General features: G+C 37.1%; 1 protein-coding gene across 5 annotated transcripts in view; it reads right to left on the bottom strand.

Annotated features, from left to right (window-relative positions):
* Positions 1-18,422, bottom strand: part of PTPRZ1 (protein tyrosine phosphatase receptor type Z1) — a 130,535-nt gene that overhangs the window by 87,790 nt on the left and 24,323 nt on the right. For all 5 annotated transcript variants that reach the window (XM_014248842.2, XM_088055216.1, XM_088055217.1 and 2 more), the window contains exon 2: positions 4,313-4,378. In XM_014248842.2, coding sequence (XP_014104317.2) covers positions 4,313-4,378 — 66 coding nt within the window. The remainder of the gene's footprint in view (positions 1-4,312; positions 4,379-18,422) is intronic.

The following is an 18,422-nucleotide window of genomic DNA, read 5'->3' as shown; positions in this document are numbered from 1 at the left end:
AAAGAAGTCATTACATTTAGGCACTGTTACTGAAGGAAGTATTAGTACAAGTGCCAGAAAGTCACCCACAACTATACATTACTACTGAAAACCACCAGATATGAAAAGTTATCTGGAAATATCTTAATAATGCTGATGGAAAGAATTGTGTGTGTGTCAGCAGTGTGCCTTTGCAGTCAGGAAAACAAACACTGTCCTGGGCTACCTTAGCAAGAGTGGAGCCAGCAAGATGGGAAGTGACTTTTTCCCTCTGCTGTACACCAGTGAGGTGACTTTGAGAATGCAGGGTCCAGTTTTAGTTTCCTCCTGAACCCAGTGTGAGATGGATATTTACAAACTATGGGCCACTGAGATGGTCTGGGGGCTGAAGTACATCATGTATGAGGAGAGGCTGAGGGACCTGAGTTTGCTGAAGCTTAAACTGAGAGGGAACTTAGCTGTAGTCTCCTGCTCTGTAAAGGTGATCTACAGAGCAGTGCATAAGGAAAGGGTGAGAAGCAATGGCCACAAGTTGCAGTAAGACATATTGAAGCTGAGTAAAAGAAAAAAATATTTTCAAAATAACAATGGAACACACTGACCAATCTGCAGCATCTCCTTCTTTGGAGATTTTCAATACTTTTCTGGCTTCAGCTTTGAAGTTTGTTCCACTTTGAGCTGAGGCTGGAATCACAGTATCACCAAGGGCCCCTTCAAACCTAAATTATAGTGTGATTCTATGATTCATGATCTTTCTCCCCAGAGAAAAAGGAAATATTCAGATTCTGCTTGCAAATAATAAAAACATTATTTGAATACCTGGAGACAAATCAATTTATACCAAAATTACCCTTTCCTCAAGATAGAGTTGCCAATATTTGTAAGGCAATTGTGTAACAGCATATCACACAGCACAGGCTGAACATAACACTATGGTATTCATTTACATAGAACATTCAATTTTTAAAGATGTTTAAAACCCTTGGCTCTGCTAATTCCTGGAAGACTGTTTAGAATCTCTGGCTTTTAACAAATTTCAGCTGTGGTTTTTTCCCCCTAAAGCACATAACTTGTTTGTTGTGAACAAGAATCAAAATCCCAAGAGTGAGACCCAACAGAAAGACATTTCACTGGGGAAAAAATCTTTCTTGTGGTATCACTTGCCAGTTTTACATGTGAACTTTCAGACTTGGACCTTTGATGGACTACTATCAAATCAGCCCAGTTTTTGGGTTTTTTTTAAAAATCCCCAAACATCAGATCCAGAAAACAGCACCATATCATTCCTTCTGTCAAAAAACCCCACAGATAAGCAAAGCATCAAAAAAAATTAATCTTTTACCTCTATGACAGAAAGTAACTGAAGCTCATATACTTGCTTTATGCTTTGAAATAATATGTGAACAACTAATATTAGTGGTACAGTTAAATATTGTCTAAATGACCTTTGCTTGTCAATTAGTATGTAACTGATCTAAGGAAATTTTCACAGTACACCGGATTTTTCTACGATAAAAAATGGTTGTGCCGTATGACACTATTTCCAAATATTCTTGGTATTTTTTTAAATTTCTATGCCTGCTTAAATGAAAAATACAATAAAAAGTTGTTAAAATAAAGTCATTTTTACAAATAGGTTAGTTTCAGGATCCACTTATTCCAGAAAAAATTGGATGCATCTGTAACAAGAACTTGTACCTTTCAGTTCTTTAACATTGCATTTGTTTATGCAAATACATGCAAAGTCAGGACATAAAAGATTAAATTAATGCTTGCAAATGCAGGTTTTGTTCATGGCTTAAAACAGCGCTCTTAAAGTATTACAAAATGTTTCCAGTAGCATTTATGACTTCATTATATATTTATCCAAGAGTCAAAACCTGACGATGACTCACATTAATTTCCAGCATGCAAAATTGCTTTATTATGAAACTTCACCTTCAGAAATTGGATGATTTTAGCAGGTAAAACTCTCTAGTTCCATTTCATTTTTACCTCACAGCACCATCCCAGTAAAGGAGTATATTGACCCACTGTGGCTAATGTATCTGAAATTTCTTATTTGATATAGAGAATTACTCAGGTTAATTTACCAAGCCAGTTGGATTTCTCTTGCCCATGGTGGATTAGATTATGGTTTCAGAATCCCCAGGCCCATTCAAAACACTTCATTGGCACACTGAGTCTAATTTTTCACTTTCAATGAAATTTTCCACTTTCAGTCTTTCAGTCAGCAGGTTATAAGACAGCAGAATGTAACTGGTGACTGAGGTAAAAATGTACTGGCAAAGCACAGTTCATCCATTCAGAAGTGTGCATCTTGGTCTATGCCTCACAACCATGACCCTGTGCTAGGTACAGTGCTTACACATGTAGTACCTGATAACACTTGCCTCAGGAATGAAATAATTTAAGTTTTAAATGAGGGAGATAAAAACCAATATGCTTCGGTCTCTAGACCTCTGCGCCTCCAAAACACAATGTTAAAATCTCTAATTTTTTTTTTTCACATTCAGGAAGACTGTCTTTTTATTACTGCAAGCTGGGTTTGTGTATTCCACCTTATGCCATGAACCAATTACCTGGTATTTCAGCAAAGCATCCCAAAATACTCAGCTTGCAAACAGTTGCTAGCCCTAAGCTCTGAGTACCTGATTTACATGCAGCCTTCCTTCCACAAAAGCTTTGAATATCCATTTTTGACCACACATGCAGTCAGCTGTTTGAGAATGCTGGGGGCACACAGATGGTGCAGCAGAGGGGAGGCTGCAGGAGCAGGGTAGGATGTGTTTTGGGCAGGAGGCAGCAGGAGCAGGGTAGGGTGTGTTTTGGGCAGGAGGCTGCAGGAGCAGGGTAGGATGTGTTTTGGGCAGGAGGCAGCAGGAGCTAGGAGGCTAGCCAGGGCTCACAGTGCTAGGCAGGGCTCCTGTACAGGTCTGCATGGGGAGAAAGGCTTTGCCAGCTGGGGAGTCACAAGAGCAAAGCATGTGAATTGAGATGACTACACACAGGTATCTCACATGTTAAGGGAGAGAAACAACAGGTATGAATCATCTGACATGCCAAGTCTGTGCTGTTTTTCCAAACAAAATATCCATCAAGGGTGACCTGTGGATCCTGCAGCAGCTGCACAGTGCATGGGTGCTCTGTGCAGCCTAGGGAAGAGCTATATCCTCTGATATCCTAAACAAACCACATTTGCTATCCTTTAAAGATTGCCCTCTGGTCACCAGGAATTGAGGAGGTTTATCCTTGCAGTCCTCTAACTACAATATTAAAAAATGGATCGAGCTTGAACATAAAATACTGTATTGATTGAACTTGTGCTTGAATTTTGCACTACAATCTCTGTAAGTGGGAGTCTTCATTATAAATCTCATTTTGAAAGGTTCATGACTAGCTTGTTTCAATTCTCTCTAGGCTTAAAACTTGTTAGATATGTTTTACACTAGAAGATAAAAACTGTCTTGAAAATGAGAGAGTGAGAGAAATAAAAAGAATGGTGTAATTTTCCTTAACTACAGGAACATATTTTGAATCAAATTTAAGACTGAAATCTGACAGTCCTTACTTTTCATAGTTTGGTATTTTTGAAACAGTAACTTAAGCAATTGAAAATGTAAGAGCCTACACACATACATAAAAACTCACTTCCTGCATGTTGGGCAGAAGATACCAAGGACAAATTTTCAGCATTACTGAAAACTGAAATTACTTATACACAAGAATCTAAGAGGCTAATTGTGAATTTTCCATTGCTCTTTTTAACGAGGCAATGGTCATGAAGAATTTCAGGACATATCTTTCTCACTCGTTCAAATGAGAGAGACAAAGTGACTGAGTTTTTAGGAGAGTCAGGATGGGACTTGGAAAGGATTCTCAAGTGTTCACAAGCACAGGGTAAAAGTTCATATGCAATAGATATCCATCTCTGTAGGTTCTTTCCCACATAATGTACTGTGCCTTATTTCAGCCTTTCTGACTGCTTTTCAGATTTGCTAGAACAATAATGTCGAGATGATTAATGAGCACCTAACAATTTACAGGCCCAGCCTTCATCAAATAAGTCAGGTCTCATGTTGAGGTTTTACGGATAAGGACTTTCTCTTTCCAAAAGTAATAGATGTATTTTATTACTAAGTAGATTAAAATACTAGTCAAATAGATGAAAATACTCTCCTATTGTAAAGTTCCTGTGTTTTTCAGATTCCATTATCTACACTTTAGCAATTGCTTAGGCATATGGTAAGTGCTATACAGACTCTTAAAATTGTAACAATGAACACAAAAATATCAGAGTGAAATAAGTTATTCAATAGACAGTTTTTCTTACCTGTATATGACCAATCAATCTCTTCAATCAATTTCCTCTGTTGTCTATAGTATCCGTACACCAAATCTGCAAAACAGTAATAATTTACAATATTAAAGCCAGAAGCCTAACAGGACCTTGAAGTGTTGATGACATGCCCCCCCCCTCCAAGAAAATCACTCTTTTAATTAATGATGAATAATTTAATTTGTCCTTATCTTGGACCTCAAATGATAAGTACTGGTTAAACAATCTGAATATCATTAACATTGTAGCATATTAAGGATACAAGCAAGGCGAACAGAAGATTTTCAATCCTTCCTTCCTTCCTTCCTTCCTTCCTTCCTTCCTTCCTTCCTTCCTTCCTTCCTTCCTTCCTTCCTTCCTGCCTTCCTGCCTTCCTTCCTGCCTTCCTTCCTGCCTTCCTTCCTGCCTGCCTGCCTGCCTTCCCTTTTAAAATTAATAAAAGTCTCCCATGAAGAAATCCAGTTTTCTGATGTCCTTTGAAACAACCTTTCTAGATAACCAGGATGTCAATGACAGTTAAACTTCTGCTTCAGTGTAGTCGTGACTTTACATCCTTTTTGTAACTTTGTACTGCTGATACAAGATAAATGATAAAGATAATGAATAAAATATTCTATAATATCATTTCATTGTGTTCTATCACTGGAATAATTATAAATAAAGTATTTCTTGTATGTCCATAAATCTGATGGAGAAAGGTTAGATACTAATTACTTTTAAAGTATTTATATTTTTCTAGAGAGAAATACCAAACTCTATGAATGGTCATTGACTTACTCCGACTACTGAATAACCTTCGTTATTATTCTTTTTATGCCAGTCCTAGGGAAATTCTGGCAACACAGTGATATGGGCAAATAGATGACTATGCCCCCTAATAATTACTAAAGCATGTAAATTGCAGATACATGTTTTTTTGAGATCATAATTTCAAGAGCCATAATGTTAACCAACCTCATTACTATTTTAGAGAAGTGCAGTACAGCTTATCTAAGAAATATTTGCCCTTGAGCATGTTGAACACATATATGGGTTGTTTCCTTGAGAAAATGTCACAGAATTCGCTCATACTCTGCAGTAAATGATTTAATGAAGCAGTTTCATAACATCCATTTCTTCTTCTTTCATGCAAAAATGTAGTACTGATTACAGGATGTTAAATCATAATTGCTATTTGCAAGTTTACATGTTTGTGTGTCTTACAGTGACTTTCTGCTATCTGAAGTCCATGTTTTATTAATTTCACCAGACTTCTACTTCCTCCATGTGATGTGATTGTCCTTTAATATTTTTTCTCTTCTCCTTCTCCCTCCCTGCCAAAAAACACTGAACTATGCCTTGTAACAATTCACAACATTCACTCCTGACTGAGATCAAACCTCACAGACAAGTAAGGGCAGTGGAAAAGGATTTACATGCACCAAAGTTGTCTTTGGACCACATTTCCAAGTCAATGTGCATTGTGCCTGCTCCTTCAATTAATTATGGAACAGAAAGCTGTGTAAGTTGTGATTCATGGCTGTTAGTTGATGTCTCCAGTTTCCTTCTTTATCCATTGTCCTCCTAATTGTTACTTCCCGCATTCCACAATCAGTTGAGCAGCCAGATGCAAACTAAGCAAGGCCTGGGCATGAGAGCTTCCCACTACTTTTTAAATTTCACAGGGAGTCCTGATGAACAAAGAGTGACAGTTTCAATGAGTAAGGAAAAAAAAGGGCAAGGTTCACTGTGTTTGGTGCATTACACACTTACAGACCCAGCAAATCTTACAGTAAATCTTTAAAGATTCCAGGAGGTGTCAGGAGTTGACACACCTTCTTTCCTCTGTTATTGGCCAGCTGTGTGTCCACAGTCTCTCCATAGCACACTCACAGCCATGAACCTTCTTGCATCTGCAGGGACTCTCAGTGGTTTTGGTCTCGTCTCTTTACACTTTAAAAATGTGGCAAAACTGGGGAAGAAAAGCAAATTTCATGTGGGAAATGACTGAAGATTCATAGCTAGCGTGCATGGTGGAGGAAAGTGCTGTGTGAGGTCAAGCCACGCAGCAACTGTTCCTTTGAGCTGCTGATGTAAATTGCCCTGGGAAACACAACCATGCATTCTACTGCTGTGCAAACTGTCAGTGTTCAACAGCTAACCGTGTACAGACCAGCTGGAAGGAGATGATTTTATTTTTCAGTTTTATTTAATGCTAAGAAATCAACATCCCTTTTGCTGACGATATATGACAGCAGGTACTTCTTTTTAAATACTATTTAAATTCCTTGCACTTAATTTAAATGAATATGGGAAGAACGTCTTCACAAACAAAAAAAAAAAAAAAGAAAGAAGGCAAATCTGATGTCAAGTTTGTGGTTTTATACGTAAATCTATGAAACTGATTGAGCTTGATCAACTTGACAGTCTGCATGACTCCTGTGACAGACTGAAGTCTCCAGCCAATGCCTAAAATAATTTGAATTTTATTGGATGAGGTGCTGCTTTATGAAGCAAAAAATACCAAATACTCTTTTTTGTTTCTAGGAAGCGACTGAACATGTTTCCATAAACTGTTAATTTATTCACAGAACAGGGCAGCTTGTTTTTGGGATCATGTTTTAAACAGTTTTATAGTTATCTTTCTATGCCTATTAAGGAGACATGCAAGATATCATTAAATGCTTTCCCTCCACCCACTTTTACTGCCCTCCTTCAAAGTCAAATGTTTCTGTCTTACAGGAGGCTGTAAGACTTGTTTTTTTTTTTATTCTGTTGAAACAGTATGTGTCCCAGTGCCCAAGGCCCATGAAATCAGAAATAATGGTTGCAAATGCTCCCCTGCTATTCATGGGTAGCAGGACCAACTGATTTGTGACTGACCCTGTCTCATGTTCAGTCACAAGGGCAAAGAAAGAACATGATCTCTGGTTAAAGCATAGTGCTAGGAGTAATAAGATCTTGTAGATACTTTTTCCTGTTTATAAAGTATGAATAACTAGATTTTCTTCTTTCTGACATAAGTCTCATGTTCCTTTTGTACTTCCTGGCCTCAGTTGAGTTTCTTTTGATTTAGTGCTGTGAATGAAACATCCTAATCCTCAGTATGTTTATGCATATCTAAAGGTGAAAAATTATTAGCTTTAATAATTAACAGGAAGAATTTTCTGTGAGAGAGATCCTTTTGATTTGACACTGTGCCACCAAAAAAGAGTCAGAGAAGAGGAAATAGAACCTTAAATCTCTGGGTTCTGTTGGGGAAATTCCTCTCAGAGATGCTGAGGCAAGAAGCTCCAAGAATCCACCAGAGATCCCTCTCCTAAGCCTTGGTATAAAAGGACTTTCTAAGGACAGTGCTCAAGAGTCTGAGGATCCTGCACTCCACGTGCTGCTTTGCTACAGAGGGTATAAGATCAGGCATAATCTGGGACTGACATTTATATCAGGATACTGTAATTTTACCCTTTATGTCCTTTGTCCCACAGCAGTATCAGGATATACCAGCTGCCAGACTCAAGAGGAAAAAGGAACAACCTCCTTGTGCTTTTACCTCCTCTCAAGCTTCAACTCGTGAGTTGCACCTGCAGTGGATCTGGCATTTATGAGATTCTGACACCAGAATGACTTATTTATGGGAACTGGGACACATTAAGTAATGTCAGCATTAGATCTACAAATAGGACACTGGTGTTCTGGATGTAGAGTATGGGTAGACATTTTGAACTATACATTTAAATTACAAACATGATTTGGTCCTGGAATACTCGGTCCACTCAATATTTTCCTCCTAAAATCTAATTTGAGCGCAAAGAGGATAGATTCTAAAGTCATAACCATTCATCTGGTATAAGTGGATAATGGCAATGCAGTACAGTCATGGAGATAAAGGTATTAAAATTCCAATTTACATGGGGAAGATTCAATGAATGGTTCTTAGGCCAAGGAAATGCACAGGACCTCTCAGAATACCAGCAAGGATGAACAATCACTGAAAACTGCCATAATATTCTCTTTGAGAAACACAGAAACTCTTGTTTCAAGCAAATTGTGTCTCATGAGAGCTCAGCTGTGTACACTAGTATTACTGACTACAGAAGTGGGAAGCTATGAATATCAGAGGATTACATGGGTTTAGAAATTATTTAAAAATCTGTGAAGGAGAAATCCACAAACACTTCTCAAACACAGTAACACCACTTTTGGCTCACTAAGTCTATTGATGAAATTGGGAGGATTATACTGGGAAATTCTCATTTCATATTTTCCCTCTTCTAATTCACTTGCCTTGTCAGTTGGCATTGGTTATTATCAGAGACATGTTATCAGACAAATGGTTTATTTGTAGATTAAGATATGTGTATCTTCACCGGAGAAGAATTAGGAATTGTAGAACAAACTGAAATGGTATGGTAATAGCAATGCTTATATAGGGTAGCTGAAAGAGAATCTCTGCATGGTGGCTAGGCTAGTGGCTAGGAAGTGGGACACCAGGCAAAATTGTTGCAAAGAAGTCAAAGAGAGGAAGACAAACTGCAAAAATGGCATAATAATAATTTTTTAGAAAAGAAGCTACATGTAATTAACAAGAGTTGCTCAGTGCTTGTCAAATAAGAAAAGAATACAATTAAATATATTGGATAGAGTTTCATTATACAGGTTCTGCTTTCTGAGAACGTTAAACACAGGTAAAACTGCAAAATCACATCTGATGATAAATGGATTGCTTCTTCCACAATTTTAATTTACTTATTTGAGCCTCTTTCATTGACAGAAAGGTCACAGAATCCACTTCCATATCTTTCATCGATCTTATGATGGTGTAGCTTCATTGCCTCAAACTGAAATAACTGTAATTTACACTGGCAGAGGAAATGAAAAGATTCAGAGCACAACCTGGTAACAGTCCTGAAGTTTTAAAAGACAGTAGCTAACTATAAATCCCTTTAACAGAATGATATACATTTGCCTGAGTAAGGTCTCCCTCTTATGAATATATTTAATTCTGTAATGCTATCTGTAAAATTCTTAATAACGCAAAAATACTTTAATAACCCACCTCTATGATCTCATATATTCTTTTTCCCTGAATGTCAAAGTGTCTAAGTCTTCTGTCAAGACCTGTCTGAGAAGACCTATCTCACACCCTTATTGAAATATAATTTTTTTTTTTAACCCACAGTTTCTTCTATGTAGGCTTATATCAAGCTTTGGTACATGATTGGGTATACATAAAGAGAGTCAGTCCCTTCCATCACACTTGAGTGTAAGCTGCTAATTCCAACACACATTGACAAGTGAGACTCTTCCTGCACTAAATATAAAGCCAGAATAAAATTCTTCTTATCATTTGGCCATTGTGTTTATTTACTAACACAAATTGTGTTTAAGATAAAAAAAATTAGAAGAAAAACTAGAAGAAAAAGATTGATTGATTTAATTTAAAAGTAGCTAATATTAAGCACCAGAGTGTTAACAGGCACACTGCTTACTTCACCTGTCACAACTTTACAGGGAATAGTGCCATGAATTACAAATATAATACCTATGGCATCTGCTAAGGTTCATAAATCACATTTCATCACAATTTTCTAATGCATTTGTACATGCAAAGGTAACATGGACTCCAGTTTGACCAATTTAGGTTCTATTCTGGAATTTTACATGAGTTTAACATGAGATTTAGAGTGGCCCTGAAATTCCTAAGCAGCCAGTGGAAATTGGGAGGGATACTCTAGAGTATGATTCAATATGGTTAAATTACTGGCTGCCTCCTTCAATCTGACTACAAGCAAAGTAGTAGGAAATGTTAGATGTCTCCTTCCACCTGGGATCTTGTACACCCAACCGGTCTGATTGAGTTCAGCCTCCCACACAGCCATTTCCCAACAGCTGAAGCACTGTCTGTAGCAAACTTTAAGGCTTCTCTGGTCACTGACATAGCATTCAGGTGTCTGCTCACTGAAGCCAAGGTAACAGGGCAGCTTTCATCTGGGGGAGTGGTACTTATCAGGGTTTATGTTGAGCAGGCACAGGTGAGTGAAATGAAGTGCCTGTGAAGCTCCTGGGCTAAACACGAGGATTTATCAATAATTTAAGGACCTGCAGAGTGAGATAGCCTTGCAAAACTACAGGACTAGATTGCTGCTGAAGCACCTAAAAATGTGTCCAAAGCAAAAACCAGGAGGGACTTAGGAAGACTGTAATTCCCCCAAAATTTTATACCACTGCCCCATGAATGAACAGAGGCAAGGTGGTGCTTATGATAGAAATTGGAACTGATACTGAAAAAAAGCAGGTGCAGGGGAGTGATTCCTAACATATACTCTTTTATAACTCTGTTGCTACCCAGATTCTTTTACCCCATACCCAGAGAGTCTTTTAATGCAACACATGTAAATTCATGGAATTATACAAATAAAAAGTAAATCCAGACCAGACATGAAAAAACAAGAAATGTATCAAATCAGGGAAACTATAGACATTTGATTTCAAAATTAATTTATTTCTCTTGCAGCAGTACCAGAGAAGTAAGAAAAGGATAAAAACAACTGAACTTTGTTTAAACATAAATAGTGTAGGTAACGCAATTTTATTTGCATAATCCTCTTCAACATTCCAGGTATTCCAATAACTTAAATGATCCCAATTTCTAGCAAAATCCTGTGTACTGTAATAATTATGAATGAAGGATATGTGCTTTGCTTCTTATATTTCAGACCTAAGTGTAAAAACATTCACAATTCCCTTTCCAGCAAACAAGAAACATTGCAATAAAAGTGCAATGAAAAATAAAACAAATTTAACTCCTATTTCCAAAATCCCAGAGTTCATATTTAACTGGCTTTTGGAAAGTTGTGGGTTTTTTAAAATTACTATATTTCTTCAATGCCTCTCTGTCTGTTAATATTAGAAGCTACCAACCGGTAAAGCTCTAAATCTTCGGCAATATTTATCTAAAATCCCTGAGAGTAAACCTTAGCAAGCCACCTCAAAGGATCATTTACTGAAATAAATGCTTTTTTATCACAGTAGGGATTGTGAAGTCAGGCTGTTAGAAATTTTGTCTTTTGCAATATATTTCAATGGCTAAAATCATATTGGGGACCTGAATGAACAGCTTTAGACTGGATCCTTTGAAGATGTTGGTGGAGGGGGTATTGAGGAAAGATAATTCCTTACAGGAGGAAGTATTTATTATATATTTTCCTTTCCCATTTATTTGATGCTGGAATTGCAAATTCTACTCAACCATTATCCCTCCAGTCATATTACAGTCTCAATGAAATTATTTTTCAATAACCATGGGGAAGAGAGAGGTTGCTCTGGATGATTTTCTTGTAAGTATTCAAATAAGTCTAGGGATTATGCCACATGCTTTTTATAACACAATACCAACATCATTCTACTCCCTTGAGGAAACTACACACCACAACATCAAGTCTGAAAAATTCCAAAGCTCATCACGAAAACCCAATAGCAACTGCATATCTCTAAAAATATCTGTCTCAACTTCATAAAAAATACACAAACATAATGAAAAAACAAATAAAAACACGTAAACCAATATACAACCTGGCGTTTTTTGACAAATCCTAACAATTATATTCTATATGTGCATCAGTACGTCCACATAAATGTTCATCTATAAGGATTTGTCAAAAAGGACTATATAAATACATACACACATATTGTTCTTCCTTATGATAACATCATGATTCAAATCTCATGTTTACTCTTTTCCTTTAGCCATTTCTTTATTGCAACTCATCACAGAAGCACGTAATTAAAAAAAAAACAAAACAAGAGTTTTTCATGATTGATGGAGACAGCAGAGAAATATGTGACAAACACTGGCACACTAGAAACAGAAACCAAAGTCAAAGCAAAGACAAATAATTATGAGTTTGTGTTATGATTTTGTAATAATTTTCTTTTTTTTTACAAGAATGCAGCAGAAATATTAATAAGGTGGCATTAAAGGAGATCACAGAGCAAATAATCAGAATAATGCAATTACTTTAAAATTCATTTGTGATACTGTATTTAACAATACACTGAGTTGATAGAAAATCTATGCTGTCTTTTACGCTACTGGTTCCCTCTGCCCTGCCTTGTACTTGCCTTTTGGGTGCTCTTAAGGAGCCATTGCCCCAGAGATCCACCTCTTGCCAGTCTGAGGAAAAAGAATCTGTCTCCTGGTATTCATGGAGTTTTCAAGCCAGTAGGATAAAGTAAAAAGGAGAATTAGCACTGAAAAGTGAAAAGGAGCTTAACACTTCAAATGCATCTTTTTAACCTATTCTGATAACATTCAATTTTTAAAGGATACCTGAAAGATCATTAATTTTTTAAATTAGAAATGTGTTAGATATGAAAAAGGCTTCAGGCTGCTCCCTGCTATCCAGACTAAAATTCTCGGCAAACTCTAAAGCAGAATTTTAAGCATTCAGAAGATTTTCAGAGAAAGAAGTGAAGTATCTGCAAAGTCAGGCATTTATTCCTTAGCATTTTCAGGACTTGGGTGTCTGTTTGCCTCAGTGTCACTTTTCAGTCTGACTCCTGCTGTATAAAATTACAAAAGCCTTTGGAAATTCATTGTTTAATAAGCTGAACCACACCTGTTGACTCTAAGTACAGTCCAAATACAATCTCTAAGTGAGATTTCACCACAATATATTTGAAATGTGTGTTGAATTAAACCTCTATGGCACAACCTAAACCAGGAAATTACTAGAAAAAAGAAGTACATGTCACACAGATCAGAAAAAAAAATGTTTAGTGCACTCAGCCAGAATTTTTCCCAGATCTTTGAGCTCTGGCAGTTGCAAGGGGCTGTTTGTCGAGGGTCTGGTGCTGTTGGCTGGGGCTGAGGTTCCCATAATGCTCATCCAGATCTCACAGCTACCAACAACACACATCCCAAGTTTAATTAGTATGGCCTCTGCTTTTGGTGGGATATCATTTTAACATTTCACTTCAGCTATTCAGAAGTTCATTTCAAAAACTTAAAAGTCAGTATAGACAGATTAAATGACATTGTTTTAGCTTCTTATTACTTTGGGAAGTTATATGAAAGAGTACCAAAGAAAGAGGATAGCTTGAAGCTCCAGAGGATGGTCTGGGCTTTCCTCCGTGTTTTCCAACTCCTGTACCATGCAGGTAGGGTGCTGCACCACTGCTGTATTTTCATACAATCCAGGCACTGAGAGCTCACACTAGGTTTTTGCTGACCAGCATGTTTTACTTGTGTTTTAAGAAGCTCAGTATCTGGTTCCCAACCTCATCAAACACACACAAATATGGTGTACTATTCTACAGAGCAATACTTTTACTTTCACAGATTGCTGAAAACAACATTGGAGCATTGATTGCCCCTGGATGTGACTGCTTATTGTAGCCAACTACAGCAATATTGACACTTGATTTTTTTTCTTTTCTGAAACACATTTAATTTTAAAAAGGAGAGGGGGGTGGATATCAAATAAAATAAGGTCAGGGAGGCAAATTTAAAATCTATTTTCTTCACATTTGCTTTCTTGACTCCATTTTTAATTCTCTTTTCCTACTTAATATCTACTCTGTAGTGACCATTTGATATAGTTTTAGGGTCAAAGTCTGTCTCATGGTTTTATGTATGCCCAAGACAGGAATTTCCATGAAGGAAACAGGAATCTCATCCTAGTCCTATATCAATCACCTACAAAACTGGAACTTCAACAACAATTTTGGAATTCAGATACTAATAATATTTGGAAGTAGAGAGTGAGATGTTTCAATCAGATGTTTTGCATGATCTATATAGTCATGTACCGTGCTTCTATCTATGCAATCAACATGACTTTCATCTTGGAGTGGTATAGTAAATCTTACTGGGAAGCAATATAAGGCCCACGTGAATGCAGACTGAACACAAACCCACTATACAGTGGCATACAACCATCACCTACCCTTCCTCCTAATGTCTACTTTATGCACTGTAGTGGTTTATATTTGCTAATTTTAGTTTTTTGGGTTTTTTTTTTACATAACAGTTTTACGTAACAGTTATAGCAGACAATGCAGATTTGTGGTTTCAGAAAAACAAGCCCACAACATTATTTTGTTAGTTCATATTCTTTCAGTTCTAGTGCCAGTTGAATTCTATCAGGAGACATAAACTGTGTTAAGCAAGGTTTAACCCAAAATGTGGAAATAATAGCCCCATACGATGACAGAAGAAATATGGTTTGAAAAATCACTGTAAACATGAAATTTCACCTTCCTGCAATAACCATTTCCCCATATAATCCAATCTAAGACAGTAAAAAGCATTTTCACAGGTCTCAGGTGGTGGTGCCACTCATGAAAAGCCTTAATTTGTGCACTGAACCACAAAATGGAGGTTCTGACCTCTTGTTACTTGGAATCCTACACTAAGTGTGCAACACAGTTTGAACTGAGGATCCCATTGCAGAACTCCTCTTAGGCTCCCATTAGTTCAATACAACTGAAAGTTCATACTTGTGGCAGTCAGCTGTCAACACTCAATAACCAACTGCAAATTGACTGTGACTTTCTAATAGTGAGAAATTAAATCTTTGAAACGGAAATCTGGGAGCCTGGGAATGTCACCATGATTCATAGGCAAATTTGTATTACAAACTAAACACTGAAAGGTGAAGAAGTTAAATACAATGTACCTAACTACAAAAACATGCAATTACTCATGCACCTGGACTGAATTATTTTTATAGCTAAGTAATAAATTAATTAATTGCTCCATTAATTAACCAGAATCAAGAAAACATTATCTAAAGATGTATGGTAAGTCAGTAGCCATGAACATGCTTGAATCTTGTACTCAGGTTTCAATGCACTAAAGAGGCTTGTGAATTTACACCAGGACTGATGAAGTCATTCCCTCATTGGGAATTCACCTGCCTAAACTCTTTGCTGATTCAGATCTCAACTTCCCACAGAACTAGAGATTTTTGGCTCTTCAGTGATGAAGAATTAGTACCAGAAGAGGATTTTAACACTGAACTCTCACTGCAGGCTCCCCAAATCCTCAAAGCCCTTGATAAACACAGTCTGTCCTTGGTTTAGGTGTAGAGCAGTAAAACCACGAGTAAAGGCATTAATTAGCAGCTTGTGAAGCATGTCTGCCTGTCCCCCTCTCTCTTATGAATATTTATATAAAGGTTTTATGGTACGGGGGAAAACTTCAATAGGCTGGATTCAGAGTGTCTGCTGTGAGTACTTGTTGGGCACATAATTAGGGCGCTTTGTCCTAGGGCCATTTAGACACTTCTGCCATTGTACTAGGGAGGAAGCCCAACTCACATATCACGCCTAGTAATGCAGAGTTATGAATAGGGAACGGCCTGGAAGTTTATGTATAGCCTTAGAAGAACCTCTCTCCCTGCCTGTTTTCTTATAAATGCTTCAATTTAAGGGTGCAGACCCAAACAGACAAAATGAACAGAGTGCTAAAACTCACTTTGAGTGAACAAGGAAGGTTTAAACTTCTAGGCACTGGAGATTGCCATGAGGAAAATAAAACTGCTGAGAGGAGAGGAACATGCAGCTGACTCTAAAAGAACAAGTCTGAGCCCTAATAACAGATATACTATATACATATATAAAAATATAAATATATATTTTATGCATAAATATATATATACGTGGCTATGTCACAAAGGCTAACTAAGAAAAGCAAATTGAATTCCTAAGGGAGAAAAGGATGAAATAATCAGCACAGTATTACTTCAATGGCCACATGTAAAATAGGTAAATGGTAAATGTCCAGCAGGACAAAGCTTAGAGTTACAGTGCTGGTGCAAATCTGCAAAGTACCTCTTGAACACAAGCAAGCCAAAGCCTTTCTTTTAATATGCACAGCAGACAGGTTACCCAGTGAACAGCAGAAGAGTCATTAAAGAGTGATGACGGCACCATAATTCAAACTGGCATTCAAGGGACACCATGGGTGGCAAAATAGTACAGACACCTACCTTTAGCAATTAAATGCATGAGTTCTTTAAAGAGTTCCCCAAGATAAAATATTTCCAGCTTAAATAGCAATGCAACATTTCTTGAAAACATCTAGTAAGTTTCCAGAAAGGGAAACAGTTCTAAGATCCAAGAGGATATGGCAAAACATTGTGGTGAACTGAGGTTTCGTTTAATCAGATTGAATAAGACTATGGTGTCAATAAATTAAAAGAGCTGTAACAAGCAAGGAAAATGTGTAACAATGCCAAATGATGATTAGCTTTGACAGAAGTAGCAGCAAAAAGTAATTGAAAAAAAGCACCAAAAAAACCCCCTGCTTTTACTTTGTTTGGTTTAATTAACTTTATCAGCTGATAGCATAGACCAGGGCATCCCTGGACAGTTAAATCAAGTTCTTCATTCAATGTACAGCTGGAGTCCAAGCATAAATTTGGAAATACTTGAAAAATGGTGAACAAAAAATATTATTGCCCCTTAAAACATATTATCAGTGTGGCTTCATCTGGAAAACTGCATTCTATACTGAACTTGCCTTCTTGAAAACAATTAAGCACAATAACATGGGTGAGAGGGAACACTGATGAAAGTGGCCATGGAAAAGTTCTAGATAAGGAGATAGAAAAAGTTAAGAATGCTTGTTCAGGAAAGAAAACAAATATAAAGGATAATGAATGTTGATAAGATGAAGACTGGGAACTTTTGTTCCCATCTCTTTGGAAGAACAAGAACACCTGGGGCATTAATGAGGAAGCTGAAAGAAAAGCAGTTAAAGGATTCACTTTATTCACATCTGTGTAGGAAATTATCACTGCAAGAATATGTTCAAGATAACAGCTAAATGAAGACTGAACTAACTATAAGGAGATTAGGAATACTTGGTCTTATCACAATACATTTTGAAAGCTACCTAGCATAGATGAGAAATAAGAGAAAAGTTTGGGGAGTATTTAACTTCTACCTACTATATGATTTCATGCCCATTCTTCTGAAACATGACCCAGCATGGCTATTCCTCCTATGTGCAGACCACACGGAAATGATCCATGGTGTTTGAAACAGTGGCAGCATATTGCCTTGATGAAATAAAACTACTATTTAAACTTAAAATAAATATCATTTACTGTTCTGTGATGGACAATTTACTTTTATATCCAGGTAAACAAAGAAGCTAATTTTGAGAAGATTGCTGTAGCAAGTGATATGACTGACTCTTCCCTTGCTTCAATTCACAGGAGGTGTCCCTGGATGCTCTTTAGCATCCTTAGGTCTCTGAAATTCCATCAGAAAAGGAAAACATGACTGTGAAGTGATGTACCTAAAAAAAGGAAAAATTTCAGATCCATCAGTTGCAACTACCTTATAGAACTGGGATCCCATGATGCTTACTTTAGTGTCGCAATCTTTGTTCAAAGAGCAAATGCTGGTTTTACACAATATTGTCTTTCACTATCCTTGTAAGAGAATAGGGTAGAGCAGATTTTGGCCTAACCAACACTGCAGAGTACACCCTTTATGCCGTGGGCAATAGCATTTTCAAATGCTCCAATTCTGTGATTCATCACTGTACGGTTCAACCCAATTACTCCACGAAGTTTTATTTAAGTGACTATTATTGTTAATATTGCTTTTTCCCTTGAACAGTTTCTAGAAGTTCTGCTTTATCCAATTGTGTTTGATGTGGAGAACCAAGAGAATAGCCTGATCTGGCCATAGATCCCTATTTCCCCTGTAAAAACATTGCAGATACTCCCTAACAGTGTACCTCTGCCCATGCTCTTATTTTTTGTTGCAACATTTAAGGATATCCTTGCTGCTATTGTCTGTTCCCATGGAGAAAGAAAACTTTAATTTCCTGTAAAAATGCCAGCCATTACAGTACTTAAGTGTTTTTTCTCTGCCTGCATGAGATTATGTTGTTGCTTACACTGTGGTTGTCCATCAATGGTCTTCTCTCTTACACCTTGAGCAGCTACCATGTTTCCCATTCCAGTTTTAATGTCCAAACATCTCCACTGGTGGACATGCACAGGGCACAGTAGTTCATATGAAAATAATTCTGTGATTTGGATGTGGATTTACAGCCCTTAAATTGGATTAGGGGTAAGTACCAGGTGTCCTTGCTGTTTTAATT

The sequence above is a fragment of the Pseudopodoces humilis genome, chromosome 5, assembly GCF_049639895.1.
Source record: "Pseudopodoces humilis isolate 2021_Gansu_Grassland_sample_001 chromosome 5, ASM4963989v1, whole genome shotgun sequence".
Taxonomy (NCBI): Eukaryota; Metazoa; Chordata; class Aves; order Passeriformes; family Paridae; genus Pseudopodoces; species Pseudopodoces humilis.
The sequence above is the reverse complement of the archived record's forward strand: the minus strand, read 5'-3'. Positions and strand labels throughout refer to the sequence as shown.